Genomic DNA, 20,659 nt, shown 5'->3' with positions numbered 1-20,659 from the left:
ACAGAATTGGTCCAGGATATACCGCGGGAGGGACCCCGGTACTCCTGAACGGATGGCATTATATACACCTTGGGGGGGGGGGGGGGGGTGAAGGTCCTATCCATGAGGCATAGGAACCGATTTTAATGAACGTTTGATCAGGGCCGACCGTTTTGTCTCATGTTGTTTCTCATGTCTACAAGTAATGCAAATCCTAGGCCCTTGTCCCTAGACAGAATTTGTCGAAGTGCCCTGTCGCGGGCTCTGTGGTAGAGAATAGAAGACAACGACTATTAGCGGGTGGTACGAAGGACAGCAACGCCCGGTATTCATGTCTCATGTCGCGTTTCAACTTGTTCGTGCAATGAATGGTGCGGGCATCTGACGTTCGATGAAGGGGATACCAAGGAAGAAAAAGGTCATTGTCATAACTCAAACTTGTAACGAGATCAGATCTCAACGGCAGTAGAGGTACCATTGGCAAGCGAGTTGTCAACCTCGGTTTCGTTCCTCTCGGACATCTCGAGCAGAGTCTTGAGCATGGATTCCCGGGTCGACTGGGTCAGGGCGTCGACATCAGCCGCAGTCAAACCCTCAGTACTGATGGGAGGGAGAACTAGGATGCGTCAGTCTCGTTCATATATGTATTTGCTCAAAGGGTATGGATGAGGAAAGGAAAAGCGTACCTTTGACCTGGATTGAACCAGCATTGAACCTCCAGTGACGGGGAGACAGAACATGGGAGTAATTCTCAGAAACCACAGGAACAATAGGCACACCGGCTTTCACAGCGAGATGGAAAGCGCCCTTCTTGAACGGCAACAGCCCCGGCTTGTCCGAGTAGCTTCTTGTGCCCTCGGGGAAGATGAAGACACTCTGGCGGTGATTGCGCATCTCCTCTGCAGCGCTGTCGAACGCCTTTACGGCCGTTTGGCGATTGGCCCTGTCGATGAAAACGGTGCGAGAAAGAGACATGAACCAACCGAGGACGGGCACATGGCGTAGCGATTTCTTGGCTGTGACACTGCAGTACGGGGGGAAGATCGAACCCAGCATGAGAACATCTAGCTCCGATTGATGGTTTCCGACAAAGACCGCTGGCCGGGTGGAGAGATGCTCCTGGCCTTCAACAATGTCAAAGTGTACACCGGTTGTATAGCGCATGACCCACTTGAAGCTGCGCGCGGTGGCCCATTGCGATACCCGTCCGTAGCCGACTAGGCGCAAGAAAATCGAAGCGATTACGCCATAAGTGGCACATAAGAGAAGAGAACCGTAGGAGGCCAGGCAGCGAGCAACGAACGCTGCGCGGGGAACCTTCTGGCCAAGGGTGAAAAGTGAAAGTGTGACGACGACGAACGAGCTGATGCCCGAGGCAACGTAGGACAGAAACGACATGGCGAGAAGAACAAAATGTTGTCTACAAGAAAAGACCCTAATTTCCAAGCTGAGCGTCAGATCTATATAGGCTGTCCAATTAAGAGAGGAACATCCTTACTTGGTACTTTCCAGTGGTGCTGAGGTCAGGCGAGAGAGTCTCGGGAACAGCAGGGGTGCACAGGAGAATCACAAGAGCGGTTGGCGCATGGCAATGGCCGATCTAAATATTAATAGAAAGCGGGGACTCCCAGGAACACTTAGAAGAAAGACATTAGGAATATTAAGGATCCAAATAGGAAGACGTTTGCAGTGAAACAGAACTACCAAACAGTCGTCTTTCTTTCCACTTCCGCCTTTTTCTGGCGAATTTTGTTGGCCCCGCTCACCGCCTTTGCTTCCCTGATGAGCAGGTGACAATGCAGGGATGTGGTGTTTGATGAGCGTCTTACTGGTTTTTACCTCGGTTGAGTTCCTTCAAATGTAAGAATATGCATAAAGATGAATTGAGTATGGAAATGCCTCGCACGACAGACGGCATATGTCCACGAATCTGTCGCCTGGTGTCTTCATATCTCATTCGCAGCTAAAACGCGAGAAAGCCAACCCACGCTAATGTACAGAACCAAAGAGCCTCGACACCTTTTCGAGAGCCTGATGCTGGGAAACGCTCTCTCTACCCAACCGGCCTATTAACGCCCGTGTAATGCTGATGCTCACGCAGTTTTGACCCAGAAAGGAGAAAAATAGGGAAAAACGCCAACCGTCATGAATTAGAACCCCAAGCAGGAGCGTGGCTCAAGTCCAAATGTTGAGGAAACCGAAGCAGATCGGACGAATGTAAAGAAAGTGTCATATGTGTGGGATGTTTAGGAAAGCCTGGGACAGGGGTAAAAGGAGAGCCGTAGAAATCAAGCCATATCTTCATCGTCCTCCTCTTCGTCATCTAATGATTCCATAGCGTCCTTTATGTATTGTGCCGCCTAAAGGTAGACGAGTTAGTGATCTTATTCTCGTGGTAAATATTGACATGATCCTTACCTTGGGATCCAAATTCAACGCCGTGGTGAAGTGTTTGATAGCGTTGGCCTTGTCATGCAGCATTTTGTAAAGTTTACCCAAGAGATAATGCACGTTTGCTTCGTCCGGAGCCATATCTTTAAGAATCTTCAACTCTGCTAGAGCCAATTTGAGCTCTTGCAGCTTCATCAATGCACGAGCCTTGCGGAACCTAGCAAGGACGGAATGTGGTGCCAGTGAACAGGCTCGCCCATATTGAATGAGAGCTGCTTTTGGATTGTTCATCTTTTCCAGGACCAGACCAATACAACAGATTAGCACCGCATTTGTAGGGTTAATGCTTGCTGCATTACGGAAATGTTGTTCAGCGAAGTCAAGTTTGCCCATTTTGTCGTATACGGTGCCCAATCCGTACCACGCATTGTAGTGGCGGCTATCGGCACTGATGCCATGCCGGTAGGCATCCAGTGCTTTGTCATATTCTTCGTTTGCTACATATTCGTGTCCCTGCAAGGTAAAACCATAGGCGAAATGAGCATCTAATTGTGTCGCTCGCTTGAAACACTTTAGAGCCTGGTCGTGATCGCGTTGATGTGAGAACGAATTGCCAATGGCGCACCATGCTTGGGGGGATAAGCGATCGACTTCCATTAGCTCATGCGCTAAATAGGCTAGTTCGATGTCGTTTTTCAGATGCCAGAGAACAGTCGAGTAAATCTCCATATCATCCAGCCTGGAAGGTGCCATGTTTCTGACCCGTACGAAATATTTCTCAGCGTCTGAATACATTGCTTGCTCGTAGTACGCTCGCCCGATTTGCGAAAGAACCCAAGGCGTTTCTCGCTGGCCCTGAGAAAGCGCATTGAATATTTGTATGGAATCAGTACACCGATAACGACTCAAAGCAAAGTATCCTGAAGCCAGTTTGGAGAAAAGTTCCAACAGCCATGTCAGGGCTTCAATGGACTTCGACTTTTCAATCGTCGCGGCCTTAGAGGCAATATTGGTGGCCGCATTATGAACAGTCGATACCGGACGATGCTCTTTCCCATCGCTCTCGTGTATCTCGCCGATATGCTTCCTATTACCGCTCACAACACGGCCTACACTTGTGGCTGCCGTAGTACGCCCCTTGGCACCGGTAGCTTTGACCTTTTTGAGTTCCCGGCCGTCCTTTGCGCCTAACGCCGTGGTTGAAAGCTTGCTAGTTGTGGGCTTAATCTGGTTGAATAGACGTACGCTGCGGCGTTGAGGAGCCCCAGGTTCTGTTGGTGCTGGTGGATGAGCTACCTGGCCGGAAACCGTTCGCTTGCGGTCGCCAACTCTGGATCCTGTTACAGATTCCTTTTCCAATTGGGTTGTCGTTTGTTCCTCTTGGTCGACTCTCATTCTCGTCCTTTGTCTAATACCCGTCGGCTTCATTTTCGGCGGAGGGTCCATTGCATGATCTGCCCCGATCGATTGAATCGTGCGATTTTTTCTAGCTGGAGCTAAGGGAGGCTCCCACGATGTATCCCCAGCACCGTTAGCCACGCGAAATTCATCAGACTCACTGCTCTGGCCCCCAGGGGTTTCTGTTCCTTCCCGAATAGCTGGTGTTGATGCTCCATTCGATGCCACGCTGACAGTGCTTCCGTTCAATTTCTCCCATAAGGCGGAGCTTCCATGTGTAGTGCCTGAATCACTGCGGGGCGCGGCAGACATAAAGGGATCCAAGCTTGGATTCACATTTGCTGAAGTTTGCAACGGTCCACCTGCAGGTGCAACTTTGTCAGGCGGAAGATCGATACCTTCCTGTGATGACGATAGAACAGAAAGTAGCTCGGAGCTCATTTTGTAAATATTTGGGACTCGAATATTGACACCTTCATAGGGCGATCAGTTTTTCGGTGCAATGATAGGGCCTGCCTCCAAACTCACCTGTCTCGCACAAACCCAGAAAGGCATCCCACATAAAAGGATTCAGTTTCAAAGCTTCGACGTAGCATTCCACTCCCTTGTTGAGGTCTTTATGAGCGTGCCATAGTTTTCCCTGCAAGCACAGAACTGCAGCCGCGTCGGGTAGGTGCTGCCTGCGTGTTTCGCTGTGTTTGTCTATACAATCGACGGGAAATTATCAGCCTCAGCCACATTGACGGGATTATTCATACTACGAATATAATGCGAAGCGAAGGATGGTTTGCTTACTCCAATGATTTTTAGAAGTCCAAAGGCTTTTGCTCCGTTCCAGCGCCGCAATGCCATCAAGATATTTCCCCAAGTCGAGACACGCCTGCGCATAGACATAAGAGCAGCCCAAATGAGTACCCCTCGACCCAAAGTTCTTGCTGTAATCATAAGCTGCCTTGATTTGCCCGTTGAGTAGATGACATAAGGAGAGTAGATAGGAAGCTTCCGATGTTCGAGGTTCATAGGCATGCAGACGACCAGCAAGAAATAGCGCATTTCGAATCAGATTATTATCAAGATGATAGTATATTAGCTGCCTCAACTGGCCCGATATATGAGATGTCGACGGCGACATGTTGGGGTGTGAATAGTTAGGTTTGAGGGCACGGAGAAATTTGGCGATTTAAGAACAGGGCGCGGTGTCGGTCGTGACTACGGTGGAGGATCGAGTAGACAGGTAGGAAACGATTAAGAAGTTTGCTCAGGAAGAGCAAGCATTGGGTAGGCAGTAAGTGAGAGCTAGCGCTCTTTGATAGAAATTCCGGTGACGAAGGAACCACGAGATTCTTTGTGATGCGCGGATGCAAAGATGTGTTAATAGCCAGAGGACCGCTGACAGAGGGAAATGAGTGATACGATCGCTCTGACAGACGTTCCCCTATTACTTCCTTCACAGAATCCCTCAGTTAATTTACCTGCGATATCATACAGGGTCGTGTCTCGGAGAGTGAATGACGTCCGGCCAACTCGTGACGCCCCTTTGGGCCAGGTTGAGACTCAGAGGAGAGTAAGTTGCATGTCGCGAATGACGGTTGAACTGTTGAGAGAGGAGAGCTGCGCGGGGACAGCAAAGTCTCACCAAGAGAGGTGTAGTGGGATGTGGCAGAGGCGATCTTGATTGTCGTCACGATGTCTTTTCGGCCATCAGATGTTTTGGGGCGGTAGTTCAATGCACCACTCTAAGTGGCTGGTGGAGGCGCGGGCGCTTGTCTGGTTGTGGTGGGCAACGCCATTCCCTAATCGTCTGTCAATCCAAAAGTTCCACCAGCGAACTCAATACCACGTTGAGCTTCCGCACTAGCTTCGATCTTGCTCTGTCACGATTAGGTAGTATGGCTTAGTTTCTGTATATATAGCCTAATATCTGCAAGGAGCTATCGACTGATACGATCTGCAACCATCTACATTCACCCTGGATATATCAAACGACACGACTGAAAGTACCTAAATACTCCAGTTCTACTAATCTTGGACGACTGATCAATATGGCACAAGTTTGTCTCCCCCAATTCTACCACTCCTTGGTGACTTCATATGTCAATGACAACTAAAGGGCTGACCCTCTCTCAAGAAAGCGGCAAAAACCCTCGCGACTCGAAATGCCTCCCTCTTACTCCGTACTCATATAACTACTTTCTGTCTTCATGCTGCCTTCCTCCTTCTCCACTGGATATTCAACCGCCCACGCTCTTTAACGCCTTATGTTGTCTTTGCATGTCCGACTCTAGCTATCGAATTCTATCTCGATCGTTTGGGCCGCCCACGCTATAATCCCGCCGATGGCTCACTTCGCTCCCCTGGAGAGGACCTTGGGGCGGCCGGTTTAACAGAATATATGTGGGATGTCTTGTATTGGACGTGGGGCTGTATTGGCGCGGTCTGTGTCTTTGGCGATCGCGCCTGGTGGCTATGGATTGTGGTGCCCTTGTATTCCGTCTGGTTGGCATATACCACTTTCACGGGAATGAAGAGCGGACTTTCCGGGATGGGCGGAACAGAGCCAGCTGTTGCGGAGAGTAAGAGGCAGAAGAAGATGGAGAAAAGGGGAGGCCAGCGAGTACAGTATCGATGATCTGTTGCACTCGACTATTGCATGTACATTATGGGCTATCTCATCGCTATGAGCAAATTGGGTACGATATCTTCACATGTTGGACAGAAATAGTATGAAGAATGTGTTGAATTACGTTTTCCATAAATGTACGATAATGACGTGCACACATATAGACTTACAAAACCACGGGTGCGCTAGTTTATACAACAATCATTAGGCTTTAGCAGTACACGCAAACACAAGAAAGCAGCATTATAATATACCAAAACATACTCGCAGAAAACTATGTGGGGAATAAGTAAGGTCATGATCAATCTGATAGGATATGAGCTAGTGGGAAGGAACAAAAATGAAGGATATCATTCATGAGTGTATCGCTTTGAACCGAACCATATATTTCTCCAATCCAGATGGGGCTTGGGTTCATAGATCGTCCTTAGCAGGTGTCTCTTCAAGGCTGTCATCCGAGTTCTGCATACGATATGCAGCAGTCTCGGTGGCGTCCAGAATCAAGTCGTTTTCCTCCTGTTCCTGTGTACTTTCCAATGGAAAAGGAGGCTCACTTGGGGTGTAAACAGCACTGTTAATCGTAGACTCTGCAACAGGAGTAGCAACGTCAGGTTGTTCATAGCTATCCTTCACGGGGTCTTCACCAACGGGGCTTGTAGCCGATGAGGATGGAATGGAAGCGGTCTTATCGTTTGCTACAATATCTCTTTGTGGTTCGAACGCGGTGTGTGAGTTTCCATAAATAGCGTGTAATTTGTCCATCACGTCCTGAGCGAAAGAAGGATCTTTCCCAGCGAGTAGCTCGGAGACAAGATTTTCAATAGCTTCGTAATGAATGCTCGAGGAGCTTGGCGCTTGCGGCTTATGAAGGTTTTGAGTATCATCAAGTTGCTCGTGAGCCGCCTGCTTAAACGACCGAGATGAGCCCTCTCTAGCTGACCTTTCAACATCCGCATAGTTTTCACGAGCACTATTTAAAGCACTGTAAATATTCTCTGGCGCTTCCTCAAATTCTTGCACGCCTTGTATAGCTTCAGCTGCAGCTACACCCCAAGTTGATCTCGGGGTGTCTTCCTCCCTATCAGCTTCCTGCGCTGTGAGTGGACCGGTCTCTGTATGGCCATCGGATTCCGCACGAGCTTCAGAAGGCTCTAGTTTTTCGCTCGAAGATTCCCCGCCCTCCGAAGTGGCCTGTTCATGTTCTAGAGGTGCATCGTCAAGACCCAGCGCTTGGTCTTCGGACTCCGCAGTACCCTGTGCCGCCGAGCTAGCGTTGTCTGCTTCATGGCGTACTGAAGCTTCGTGATTTGCAGAGTCTGCATCTGAGGTATGCTCTTGGAAAGCGGGTTCACTAGGCATCGGTCGTGGAGGTGGAGAGCCAGACCTAGTATCGAAGTTGTCACTTACTTCTCGGGCCGCAATCTTCCATCTACCGACATCTTTCAGCCTGGCAAGTTCTTTCGCGGCAGCTTCGGCGGTATCCATTCCACGAGATAAGATATCATCTGAGAGTGCCCTGGCATCTTCCAATTTTGGATGACGCATGCCGACCTCCCGGAATTTATCCTTCCAATCTTCAAACTGTGCTTTCAGTGCATGATACCTGGCCCAATCTTTGTAGGTAACACCATCCATCCAAGCCCAGCGCATTCCTATTTCCTGGAGCCCCAGGTCACGCACACTGTCAAGCACATCTAGGGTAGAATTTACTGTTGCAAAGACACGGTGCACTAACTCCTGATCAAATGAACTGTGCCATTCTCGGATAGCATGAGCGCGATCCCTAATGACGACTGCGGCTTGTCTGATGTCCTTAAGAAGCTCACTTTGCGCCGTTTGCTCCGCAGGAGAATATTCACTAGGCAAAGCCTCAGTCAGATCGCCTATACGAAGCTTGATAGTCGAGAGTTCGTGTTCCACAGCAGCTTCTAGAGCCGTTACAAGACTCTCCCCATGATTCTTCGCGCCGCCATTTACATAACCCCCAACGAGTTCATATAGGCGCTCTTCAAGATCTTCAATACCTTTATCAGCAGCCACAGAAAACTTTTCCTGCCAGGTCCGCAGGTCTGACTCGATCTTCTCGCGAGTTTGTGCTGCCAATTCTGTAGGGGACAATGCGCGAGATGCAGATGAAACTACCGTTGTAGAACTTGTGGAAGAATATTCGGTTTTGCTGGCTTCTTGTGACGTAGGAACAACATTAACCTGTTGTTCCGGAGAGCTTGTGGCAGTTGAGGTCAGCCTACTGGGGGTCATTTTTAGATTCTGAAACTCACTTGTCAACCTCATCCACAACATTTCGCAGCTGCTTTCCTTCACGATAGCTGGCTAGTCTCTGCCCGATTTTAACTAATTGAGGTTCAACATTCTCCGAGTAAAGACCGGTAACTTGTGGCCAGAGCCAGCTGTTCAAAAAATAGACAATGGATGACCATGACGTTTGAGCGTAGGGCATGACCGTGGTAGTTAGAACATCTTGACCAGATGTATATGTTTTTCCAATAAAGGGTCTTGTCCGAGCCAGGAACGGCTGAATATAGCCAACACATGTCGACTCAAAGGCGGAGTTTGCCTTCTGATAGTATGGCGACACCACTGCCGTGACTCTTCGGAGTTGAGGTGCTACCTCAGCGTTATACAGCTCGCTCGCACCATCTTTTGCGGACTGTAGAAGAGGGGCAACTTGCTTTTCCCACTGCTTGGATCCATACGCATGAGCCTGGTCCAAAGCAGGTGCGCCATATTTATCGTAGCTAAACTTAGCGACATTCGCGGCAGGGGTATAAACCTTTTCGTTGAGTACCACCACATACGGACGGGCTTTCTCATAGTAAGGCGCGCCGTAGGTGTTGTAGTATGGAAGAACGTGAGGCTCAACATAAGAGCGGGCGACGAGATACGGCTTGCAGACTCGCAGAGAGGACTCGTTCAAATCCGAAAATTGAGCCGGGCATCGGAAAATTGGGGCGAGCAGTATATACCAAATACAAAGCCTATATTGGTAGGTTGATTGTTAGATCGTGGTTGTAAAAACTATACCTACACAAGAATACAAGCATACCGCACCACCAATCCGAGCGTCCATCGGAAGGTATTTGTGGTTCTAGACTTCGGCTGGACCTCTCTATCTCCCACATCTTTAACAATGCCTTCTGAGGCATGACCGCTATCTGAGGTGGTCATCGCTGGTGACCTCGCCTCGGCAATTGGAGGCCCCTATTTGAGTCGATAGGATGCAAGCGCTTGTGTCGTCACGCGTATAATTCAAATAGATACAGGTCTCGAACAACTTGCTGGTTCTCCCTATATCATCGCAATTGCATTACGGAGCCACACCGTGTGGGCTTCAGCAGAAATTAAGACCGAAGGATAGACTCAATAACCTGGCCCTTCGCTAAGTTTCAACGAGACTCGCACGCGACGAAGGCCCAGGTCTTGGCGCGTGTTATTTTCTTTTGTTGAAATATGATGAACTTCAAAGAAGCCGATAAATACAGTCGATAAGGAGCTGGGCTGTCTCAATATGTATAAATAGCTTGAAGAAAGCTCAATTACAGTTACATCAAACTCAGAGAGACTTCAGGATAAATGCACGAAGGCTGAAGTGAGGTCATCGTTTAGTTCAGCGCATCTACCGCCTTACAAAGCGTTACACTAGGGTCCCTCACCGGTAGTTATCAACTCTGTCCCTGGCTGTAACATACTGTACCCCCACGTGATGCCATCTGTGGCGTCGTCGGTGCTGAGTCATCGTCTCCTATGGTAAACTGACATCGATGCTGGTCATCATTCCTCAAGGATTCTTTGTTCTGGAGGGTAAGGGGCCTAACATTGGTACCCTAGATTGTCGGCGTCATATCTCACTCCTAGCCACTCTGCGACTCAGGGAAACTATAGACATGATACCTTGCTATCGCTATTAATGACGATCGGATCGTCGACTCAAACTTGTCGAAATCATGGAACCCCCGACGGATCAACGTTCCGACTATGCAGGAGGCGCCGCACCATCTTTTCCAGACGTGATGAATGACCCAGCGTACGCTACAAATTACAGAGGAAAAGAAAGGGACTTGGAAGAACCTGATACTTGCCGAATATGTCGGGGCGAAGGTACGGAGGAAGAACAACTGTTCTACCCTTGTAAATGCAGTGGTAGCATCAAATTTGTCCACCAGGCATGCTTGGTGGAGTGGCTATCACACTCGCAGAAGAAACATTGTGAGCTGTGCAAAACACCGTTCCGCTTTACAAAGCTATACGACCCAAACATGCCTCGAGATTTGCCAACGCCACTATTCCTGAAGCAATTGTTGGTCCATAGCTTTCGCACCGTGGTGACATGGTTGCGGTTTGTTCTTGTTGCATTCGTCTGGCTTGGATGGTTACCCTGGTCCATGAGGGCCATCTGGAGAGCTTTGTTCTGGCTTGCAGATGGCCGCTGGTCTGGTGGGGATAATGCTATGCAAGGACCGACCGAGGAACGCCTTTCTGAAGCAATGGCAAACAACACCGCTTCGCTTCTTAGTGCAGGTGTTGCGACAAGCTCAGCCCTGGCCTCTACATTTGAAACGAACACAGCCGATACGCAATCCATGCCGTCACCAGCATCGTCAATGTTTAGCTTCTCGTCAGGCGAACCGCTACTGCTTACCATAGTAAAGAAAGCATTTTCTGGCCTTTTCTTTCCGGCCATGTCTTCAAGTTCCAGTTCGACAACCGGAAGGGCTCCAAATATAACGGTAGGGTTTTATAAGCAGCGGCACCCCTCGTGGCTGTCTGATGTCAAATTCTTGAATAATATCACACCGTCCCCTACGATTAACAATATTCTCATCGACACATTGGAGGGCCAGTTAATTACGTTACTTGTTGTCATATCCTTTATTCTAATCTTCCTTATCCGTGAATGGGTCGTCCAGCAACAACCGATGGCTAATATCGCGGATGGTGAACGGGAAGCGGCTGTCCAGTTAATAGCGAATAATCGTCCAAATCCCGCGGACGAAAATCCTCACCTAGGAGAACATAGACCTCTACATCCAGACAACGAACAACAGGAAGAAGAAACTCACAATCATGAAGATGGATTCGATCACGCTGACGATGCCTTCCCTGACGCTGTAGCTGAGGTGGACTTGCCTTCTAGGAACATGTCGGTTCGGGATGAGAATATGGCGTTTGTGGATGGCCTCAGAACGTCGGGTTCCTTCCGTCGGAACCTGGAGAGCGCTGATGATGGACCGAGCAATGTTCTTGCAGCAGAATCAGCATCCCAGATCAATCAACCCTGGCCTGGCGTCGAGACCTTCAGAGACCTCTGGTCGCGTGGTCATGGTGACCCTGAACAGGTCCTAAGAATCATACACGAAGAGGGCCGTCAGGATGAGCTCAGTTGGGTTGTCACGGCCATGACAAAGCTACAGCACAGTGATGGTCCTAGAGTATCCTGGCCTCACAATCAAAGCTTCTCAGGCCCATCCAGTTATGTCCAGCGTCCGGGCGAGACAGATTCAGAAACTGCAAGTCATAACACAATTGCTTCCGCAGGATCGTCGCTACCGGATTCTCTTTGGAACACTGCATCGCAGTCATCAACCCCTGTTGTTCGGGAGCCCTGGGATATTGCGAGCTCGCAATCTGGAAGCGATACTCCTATGGACCAGTTGCGCACTGACTTCGCTTCCGATTTCCCGGGATCTGAACCTGGAAGCGAAGAGGATGGGGAGTCGCAGTCAGATGCCCCTAGCTCCGCGAATGACTTTGTTGGAGTTGTCCAGGAATTTACCTCGCATGAACCCTCAAGTGCAAACGATACTACCAATTTGGACCATGAACCAGCTGCAAACGTGCCGCTCCCAACACAGACGGAACATCCTAATGCTGCACCTCGTAATTTGGCTACCAGGCTCTTTGACTGGTTCTGGGCGGACATCACCCCTGATGATCAGGCTCAGGAGCACCCACAGCCGGATGAGGAACACGTAGTTGAGGACCCTGCATTAGAAGAACCATTTGTGCCCTTGCAAAACAATCGACGCCTGGCCAATGCCGGTGCGCAGGATAATCAAGCGATCTTTGCGGATGCTGGAATTGACGGCAACGATGTTGACGCTGTCGAGGAGGGCGATGATTTAGAGGGGATTCTAGAACTCATCGGTATGCAGGGTCCGATCTTCGGTCTCCTACAGAATGGTGTATTCAGCGCTCTGCTTATATCATTTACGGTTTCTGTCGGAATTTGGTTGCCTTATCTTTGGGGTAAAATCGCCCTCGTTCTTCTAGCCAACCCTATACAACTGGTCTTTGGCGTCCCAATGACGGCAGTATCAATTTTTGCAGATGTTACAATTGACACTTTAATTGGCATTCTGGGATATGCCATGTATGGGGTCAGTCTTATCGTCAAGCTGGTGTTGAGTCCCCTTAGCGCTCTACTCCCTCTGGGTGACTGGATTCCTCAGACAAAGTCTATCACCACCGCTTCTCTTTCACTCATTGATGCTAGCAGTCATCGGCTAGGGAACGTGATTAGTTCCTTCTTTGTGTTCCATGAATCAGATGTTCCCATGTTCTCCGTCCTCTCTCACCAAGCACTGAAGATACATGAAGAGCGTATCACGAGCTTGTTTCGGCTATGCTTTGGAATAGGCAAATTTGTCTTGTACGACTTCCCACTCCAGTTACTTACTACTGAACTACCTGATTCCCAATCGTTCAAGCACGGAGTTGTCGATTTCGTCAATTTGATACCCCAGGCTCGCGGTCAACTTTATAGATTTGGGAATCAAATTCTCTTCTCTTCGAACGCAACATGGTTTAATGCAAGTGTGACGGGGTTATCTTCAGGTGCCATAGCTGTGGATTACGAACTGGCCGTATGGGACACCAAGGATCGAGTCATTGCCATTTTATTGGGGTATCTCTTAGCGTCAGCTTTGGGTCTGCTATACCTTCGTATCACTGGCCTCCTATCAGGTGCGGACAGGGGTCAGAGGGTTGAAGGCATAATTGCCGACGTTCTGCACCAAGCTGGTGGAGTCATGAAAGTCATCTTGATCATTGGGATTGAGATGATCGTTTTTCCGTTATATTGTGGTACTCTGCTTGATGTCGCATTGCTCCCTCTTTTTGAGAATGCTACTATTACATCGCGCCTTGAATTCACATCGTCATCTCCACTTACTTCATTGTTTGTGCATTGGTTCATTGGCACGTGTTACATGTTTCACTTCGCTCTTTTTGTGTCCATGTGCAGGAAAATCATGAGAAGTGGTGTTCTCTGTATGTCCGACCTTTCCTACGTTTCGATGACGTCTACTTACAACATTCCACAGATTTCATCCGCGATCCCGACGATCCGACCTTTCATCCCGTGCGCGATGTTCTAGAGCGTAGTATAACCACCCAACTACGCAAGATTGCATTCAGTGCTCTTGTGTATGGCGCTCTAGTCATCGTTTGTCTTGGTGGTGTTGTCTGGGGTTTGTACTATGCATTCGACGATGTGCTCCCTATCCATTGGTCTGCCACAATGCCAGTCCTTGAATTCCCCGTTGACCTCCTATTCTACAACTTCCTCATGCCCCTTGTGATTCGATCGCTCAAACCTTCGGACGGATTGCATGGCCTCTACAATTGGTGGTTCCATAAGTGCGCACGTTTCTTACGACTGACGAACTTCTTTTTCAATGAGAGACAGCCAGATGAGGAAGGTTATCATGTCAGACGGTCTTGGTGGGCTACGCTATCGCGGGCAAAGGGAGATATTGATCACCCTATAAAAAGTGGAGAACAGCGACGCGATGCTGATGACAAGCATATCGATGCCTACTTTGTTCGGGATGGTAAATTTGTCCGCGCCCCTGCATCTGATCAGGTTCGGATCCCAAAGGGTAATTCCGTGTTTCTGGAGGTGTCGGAATCAAACGAAAGAATCGATGGGCTTCCTGAGACCAACGAGGGACTACACAGCCGAGCGAATCCTATGTTTACAAAGGTTTACATTCCGCCCTTTTTCCGAACGCGGATTGCCGCATTTATTTTCTCGATATGGGTATTCGCGGCTGCTACTGGCGTAGGCGTCACAATTATTCCATTGGTCGTGGGCCGGAAAATGATGTCGTCGCACTTCCCCAACCGACCGCTGAACGACATCTATGCCTTCTCAGCAGGCATCTGCATAGTTGGTAGCGCTGCCTACCTTGCGCTTTATTGTCACACCAGCTTTGCTGCGATGAAGGACCGTTTGAGGCCATATTTACAGTCTCCTCGCCAGGCCTGTATTGGGTTGACCAGCGCTATAGCCAATGCCCTTCAGCTCTCCTACATCGCTTTAGCGTTCTCGCTGATTTTACCATCACTGTTTGCTCTAGTAATTGAGCTTTACGTGTTGGTTCCCGTGCATACGTACCTCGATGGTGCACAGACACACGTCATCCATTTTGTGCAGGACTGGACTATTGGAGTACTCTATGTCCAAATGGCAATCAAATTCGTGCTCTGGTATTCCACCTCTCGTCCCGCGGCCGCTCTTAATGGCATATTCCGCGATGGTTGGCTGAAGCCCAATGTAAAGCTCGCCACGCGTGCTTTACTACTTCCAGTCATACTCTTAACGGCAATTGCGGTTGCCTTGCCATTGTCGGCCGGGTTTCTGGTCAATTCGACCGTATTTTATTCCACCCCCGAGGTCCAGTTCAAGGTTTACCGTTATGCATATCCTCTCACATTGCTTCTGAGCTTGCTGTTTTGGATTGGTTTCCTCGTAAATCGACAGGTGGAGAAATGGAGGGTCAATATCCGTGATGATGTCTACCTAATTGGAGAACGCCTTCATAACTTCCGCGAGAAGCGGGCGAAAGATGTCGGTGTAGCCCGACGAGTGATCACAGGGTGATTCAATGTTAAATACAACAACTTTTGAAAAGAAACCATTTTTGAGTTCTTCGATTCGTGTACATGCTATGACTGATGAATAAACCTTTCTTTCTCCCTTCCCTTTCGATCACATTCACACTGTACCTAGTAGGTTTACTTGATGGTTGCCTGGTCCATTTCTTCTGTGGGTATCCATCCAAGTGGGTCTCAGCAAACCCTTTGTTGGTTTAGATTTATTTTTTTTCCTCCTTATTATTATTACCTCGCTCGCTTCCATATAGAGTAGTCCCTTACTCCAAAATGCATAATGTGTCATCTTTTAGTGGATTGTACTCGCATACTTTGGAAATGTAAGGTTCGGTGCATACTTTACACACTAGATAAGATTAGTCGGGTGTAACATGATCAACGAAGGTACAGCCGATCTAATATGTAGATTATCTTGCAAGCCCAAGATGAAATGACTTCATCTATCAAAAGCAAGCAATATCCAAACTCTTCAGGTCGACCTGAACCATGAAAGATCTACTAGCTAATCTGTATCATGAGCTTAATGCTCTGAAACAGGCAAGGATGTGGCTTGTGCAGGCGATGCACGGATGTCATGCATGCGCCACTGTTCGGGAAATGGCCAATCATTAATGCATGAGCCTGGGCCTGGGAATCGCGGCTGCCTGCCACGTGATGCGCCAAGCTTGCGCGGACTTGTGGCTTGGCGATGGAGGCTTTACTGCACTCGCCACTCCCTATTGGTTAGGCAACAGAATTCCTGCCCACCTTCAATCTATTCTTATTCCTCCTGTCGCTCTTTGCCCCTCGACTTTGATATCTACTGAACAATTGTTGAAGCTGCGCGACCAAAACACCCCTAGCAACAGTCTTTGAGACCATGCATTGCCACTGGTAACGGCGGCGTATTATCTGCAATGCTCTGAATCCCTGTTGAATCTTACAATTCGTCCCGGACAGCCTGCGCGCCAAGATGTCCGTTCTCCGTCATGGAGGTTCGTACCTCCAGCGACGCCTTACCAAGATGTATACAGACACCAAGACCTCTTGCGAGAGTGTGACGACTGCCTCAAAAGCTGTTGATGACCCAGAGCTAGTTGCTCTTCACCGGAGCTTTCGAACACAGAGAGACAGGCTTCTAGCATGGGGTCTAGATTGGAGCGACGCCAGCGCTGCACAGCCGAACGATATCGATGAATCGCTAACACAAGCTGGCTACAGCGATGTTGTTGCCAGTGTCATGTCTTCTATTCAAGAGCTTCTCAATGAAGCAGAACGCATTCAGCATGCAGGGACCTCCGACCTACCCCCCAAAGGCGTTCGGTCAGACCCACCCTCGAAGGATGGTCTTAGTAGTCTGCCACTTAAGACGCACTGGACTGACGAAGATATCAATCGGTCTAAGCATCTTCTCGCCGACCTAACCGCTTGCATTGATACACTTTACGATCTGTCCCGCTCACGACGCAACATGACCTCCAGTGGACAGTCGGCTGCCAAGGCTAGGTCACGACAATATCCTGGGTCAACAGCAGAGGATACCATCTATACCGTTTTCCCAGATTCTAAACCATATCATGGCGCCTCTATTGACTCCAAGCATCCCAAAACACAGCTTGAATATTCACCGTTTTCCAATCGCGCTGCCACCGCCCTCGAAAAGCCACAACTCGATAAGCCATTCAGCAAGATATCCCTAACTACGAACCAATACATTATCGATCGTTCGGCTCTGCAACTTTCCGGAGCATCCCACGACAATAGTCCCCCACCCTACGAAATGGTAGCCGCCTCCACCAATTCCCGGGCCATTGGGCGCATGAATACATCAGCATCACCTTTTCTGCGGGGTACGAAAGATTCTACTGTCACCATTCTGGTTGAGTTTACTCCCATGATGCTTGAGAACTCAGGGGCGTCTACTGCGCCAGGAATTCAACGGCTAGATCATGTGCATCAGACTCTTGACCAGCTTGTCCAAAACGCCCGGGTTTCCCATCTGGGCTTGTTGAAGTTTCTCGGCTACTATGTTGATATGCCTAACTCCCGGTATGCCTTTATCTATCAGATGCCGGTTGACTACTTTCCGTTCTTACGCAACCCTACCGATCTATTGAACGGGCTAAAACCCAAGCCTTTGTTGTCGCTCTTCCAGTCGGGTGAAGAGTATCACGTACCTAACTTAGAAACACGCTTTCGCTTGGCTTATGACCTTTTAATGGCTGTTTTGCAATTACGGAGCCAGAACCTTGTGCACGGAAATATAAACAGCAGCAATGTTCTTGTCTTCCCTGGGTTGACAAACTCAAATACCGATGAAGTTGGACTCACAGAGAACTTGCGGCGTCCTTACCTCACCTCGTTCGCTCAGTTCTCCGGGACCAGCTCATCTCCTGAGCCTCTTTCATCAAGCATGTATCGTCATCCGGATGATAAGAGGTCTCTGGGAGATGACGCTGCTTGGGCATATGACCTTTACTCGCTTGGTCTGGTATTGATGGAGATCGGGCTATGGACGCCTATCAGTCGTTTGTGGAAGATGAAGTACAACAACTCTATGTTCAAACAAAGGATCGAAAATGTTTACCTTCAGAAGCTGGGTCCCAAGTGTGGCAGCGCATACCTTCACGTGGTACAGCTCTGTCTAGATGCACCCAATTTCCATCTTTCAACACAGCCGTTCGATGACTTCAACCTCAGGATTCCTCAAACATTTCACTATCCTGTGTTAGATCTATCCGAGCCTGACAGTATCTTCTCATTCTCCATGAACTTCATTTACACTATGTCCAAGATCGTTTGGTCTTGCTGCAGGATCGATATTTTCTCGGCACCCGGGGCTGAGGAGTTGGATGATTGCCTCCCACTTGCTCTCGTTCCAGGATCAGAGCCCGCGGCAACGAAGGAGCCTATCAGGGACTATAACCCCAATCCCGAGCCCTTTGTTCCATATACCGAACCATTTGCCACGCTTCCTACTGCCGAAATGAAACTGATAAGAGAAAAGATGGGCTTGGATGAGAGGAAAGTGCGGAAGAGAACGTTTAAGAAGCTCACCAATGTTGAAATACCTCAGGAGCATCTCAACGAATGGAACTTTCAGATGTTACCTCGGCTGAGAAAACTTCTACAAAAGATCTTAAAAGACTCGTCTGAGTCGTGCAGTGTCACTCTCATGATGACAGGCGAAGCCCCCGACAGTGCCAGGACGACAATCTGCGTGACGTGTGCTAGCGCGAAAAAAGTCAGGGCTGCCTTGAAAAAATACTTTGCTCTCGATCGGGAAGATTGGGATCTGATCGTCCTTCGTGGCGACATTCAACGCTCAAAAGTCCCTCGGAAGAAACGTCGTAGGCCAGCAAAATCTGGTCCCGAGAGAAACGACGTGCCTGCATCCTTTCGTCCGGACCCAAACCCTTTGTATCAGCCTCGGCCTCTCTGCGGTGCCTCCATAGGTGCCTTCATGAACGAAGAGCACCTACCTCCGGTAACTTATGGCGGGGCTATTTTGGTGGATGGAATGCCGTATGGTATGACAGTACACCATATGTTGGAGTCGCCCAGTGATCAGGAGGACGGCGAGGATGAAGATCCCGGTGCTCCTCTCCGATCGGCAGGGAACTGGTCTCGAGATCCCACACCCCAGGAAGCAGAATTCATGTACAGCTGGTGTGACGAAAATCCGTCGGAACTTGAACTTGAGATCTCGGAGGACGAGGATGGCGACGATAATTCCATCTCGCTTAGCCTAGAAGGGACTTACGACGACTTCAACCTTTCTGATGGATTCTCCTCAGATGAGGACGCATTTGACATTGATGAGGATGAAGACTCGGCCTCTGTAGGTGACACGGCTGGTATTGATCCAGGCGACGAGCCACCGTTATTCGTCACCCAGCCAGCGATCGACGATGTTCACGAAGATTTTTTTCCGTGTCCTGAAGATCGTGACGACGAACATCTAGCCTCTCACTCTCTTGGATTTGTCCATGCTTCTTCTGGTGTCAGACGCTGGACACGCAAAGGCATCAAGCATGAGATTGATTGGGCCTTGATCAAGATAAACGATGATCGGATTGATGCGCGTAACATAGTGTTCAGTCAACGTCCTATGCAACAGGCTGAAACCATTTATTTGAACGATATTGCACGCCTCGAAGATCTTGGTGGCTTGAAAGTTCATTGTTGCGGTCGAACCAGCGGTTTGCAAACTGGACAGATATCTCGAGCAATGACAATAGTAAAACTCCATGGCCGACAGACTTTCTCGACGAGTTTCTGTGTAGACGGGAGCTTCGGTGGTAAGTAAGCATACCCAGGAGCCCTGGTTGTTCTGGAATTTTTTTTCTAACTTATTCTAGTTCCCGGCGACTCAGGAGCATGGGTCTTCGAAAAGTCAACCGGTCGAGTATGCGGCCACGTCCTAGCTTGGTCGGAGAAAAGCCACACGGCATACATCGCCCCAATGGAAGTCATGTTAGAGGACATCGCCCGCACCCTGGACGCGACATATGTCAGTCTACCAGGCTATCCGCATGAGTCTTTCTCGTATCCCGCGCCCGGTTCCTCCCATTTTGAACCTCAAAACCCAAGATATCGCGCCCCGCCCCCACTGCCAGAGCAGCTTCCAGTTGATATCGGACGTCTACGTATAGAGGATCCTAGTATGGGCCCGGTGCACCCCAGCCGAGCCCGAGAGGTTTCCACCCCATATCGAGGAATGCCACCCATCCTGACTCCACCCCGCAGCTTGGAGAGGCAGCTCGCATAAAATTTCGTTCTTTTTCGTTTCCCTTCCTTTACTCTCTTACATCAACCTTCATACCGCATTTGTGTTGTCTTCTATACCCCTTCTCTCCCTTTTTCTTTTTCCTTTTTTTTGATCCACTTTTCAGTTGCTATCTCGAACTCTCTATATCGTCATTCGTGACTCTTGGATCTGGCTCGGCATTCTGCTATTCTGTTCTTACCTTTTTTTATGGTTATGATTATACATGAGTGGATGGGAAAGAACTAAATAATACCCCTTTGCGCATTTGTTACATAGTTTCTAATCTCACTTTCATCAGACAATGAGCGATCTACTTCCTCGGGCTTCTATTACTCTCCATTTATCTCTCTCTCATTCTACTGTGCGATCAGAACAAGATTTCATCGTCTTGAAATTGACGTCCGGAGAAACATAGTTGTACATAGATAGGGCTGGGTCTGAATATACTGGATAGTCATTCAAGAATCTTTCTATGTACTAAGATTCAGTTGTTGATAAGGATATGCCCCAGCTGATGCTTTGGAGTATCCATAGTCTATTTTCTGCTCATTTAAATCCAGGATCGTTTTTTTTTTTTGGTTTTAGATATTCAAATATTCAAATGCTGT

The 20,659-nt window shown here is 48.9% G+C and overlaps 6 protein-coding genes across 6 annotated transcripts; 3 read left to right on the top strand and 3 right to left on the bottom strand.

Annotated features, from left to right (window-relative positions):
* Positions 1–1,730, bottom strand: BDV37DRAFT_5796 (1-acylglycerol-3-phosphate O-acyltransferase SLC1). The gene is made up of 3 exons (XM_032090911.1): positions 1,478–1,730; positions 666–1,414; positions 1–595 (listed from the first exon to the last, which is right to left on the bottom strand). Exons 2-3 carry the CDS (start codon positions 1,375–1,377, stop codon positions 429–431), a joined length of 879 nt encoding a protein of 292 aa, XP_031944966.1. The 5' UTR covers positions 1,378–1,414; positions 1,478–1,730; the 3' UTR covers positions 1–428.
* A 1-nt stretch (position 1,731) lies between these two features.
* On the bottom strand, positions 1,732–5,035 carry BDV37DRAFT_5795 (anaphase promoting complex subunit bimA). Its single transcript, XM_032090910.1, has 4 exons — positions 4,564–5,035; positions 4,297–4,470; positions 2,398–4,241; positions 1,732–2,339 (listed from the first exon to the last, which is right to left on the bottom strand). The coding sequence occupies exons 1-4, from the start codon at positions 4,898–4,900 to the stop codon at positions 2,268–2,270; spliced, it is 2,427 nt and encodes an 808-aa protein (XP_031944965.1). The 5' UTR covers positions 4,901–5,035; the 3' UTR covers positions 1,732–2,267.
* A 569-nt stretch (positions 5,036–5,604) lies between these two features.
* On the top strand, positions 5,605–6,600 carry BDV37DRAFT_5762 (SND2/TMEM208 family protein). The gene is made up of 2 exons (XM_032090902.1): positions 5,605–5,819; positions 5,897–6,600. Exons 1-2 carry the CDS (start codon positions 5,811–5,813, stop codon positions 6,395–6,397), a joined length of 510 nt encoding a protein of 169 aa, XP_031944964.1. The 5' UTR covers positions 5,605–5,810; the 3' UTR covers positions 6,398–6,600.
* On the bottom strand, positions 6,450–9,933 carry BDV37DRAFT_5772 (uncharacterized protein). The gene is made up of 3 exons (XM_032090904.1): positions 9,453–9,933; positions 8,668–9,384; positions 6,450–8,612 (listed from the first exon to the last, which is right to left on the bottom strand). Exons 1-3 carry the CDS (start codon positions 9,572–9,574, stop codon positions 6,803–6,805), a joined length of 2,649 nt encoding a protein of 882 aa, XP_031944963.1. The 5' UTR covers positions 9,575–9,933; the 3' UTR covers positions 6,450–6,802.
* A 223-nt stretch (positions 9,934–10,156) lies between these two features.
* On the top strand, positions 10,157–15,504 carry BDV37DRAFT_240659 (E3 ubiquitin-protein ligase SSM4). Its single transcript, XM_032081098.1, has 2 exons — positions 10,157–13,675; positions 13,729–15,504. Exons 1-2 carry the CDS (start codon positions 10,351–10,353, stop codon positions 15,288–15,290), a joined length of 4,887 nt encoding a protein of 1,628 aa, XP_031944962.1. The 5' UTR covers positions 10,157–10,350; the 3' UTR covers positions 15,291–15,504.
* A 570-nt stretch (positions 15,505–16,074) lies between these two features.
* Positions 16,075–20,638, top strand: BDV37DRAFT_240658 (uncharacterized protein). The gene is made up of 2 exons (XM_032081097.1): positions 16,075–19,581; positions 19,642–20,638. Exons 1-2 carry the CDS (start codon positions 16,254–16,256, stop codon positions 20,049–20,051), a joined length of 3,738 nt encoding a protein of 1,245 aa, XP_031944961.1. The 5' UTR covers positions 16,075–16,253; the 3' UTR covers positions 20,052–20,638.
* The last annotated feature ends 21 nt before the right edge of the window (positions 20,639–20,659 follow it).

This window comes from Aspergillus pseudonomiae, assembly GCF_009193645.1.
Source record: "Aspergillus pseudonomiae strain CBS 119388 unplaced genomic scaffold BDV37scaffold_10, whole genome shotgun sequence".
In the NCBI taxonomy this organism is placed as follows: domain Eukaryota; kingdom Fungi; phylum Ascomycota; class Eurotiomycetes; order Eurotiales; family Aspergillaceae; genus Aspergillus; species Aspergillus pseudonomiae.
Note: the sequence above shows the minus strand (reverse complement) of the source record. Positions and strands in the feature narration are given on the sequence as shown.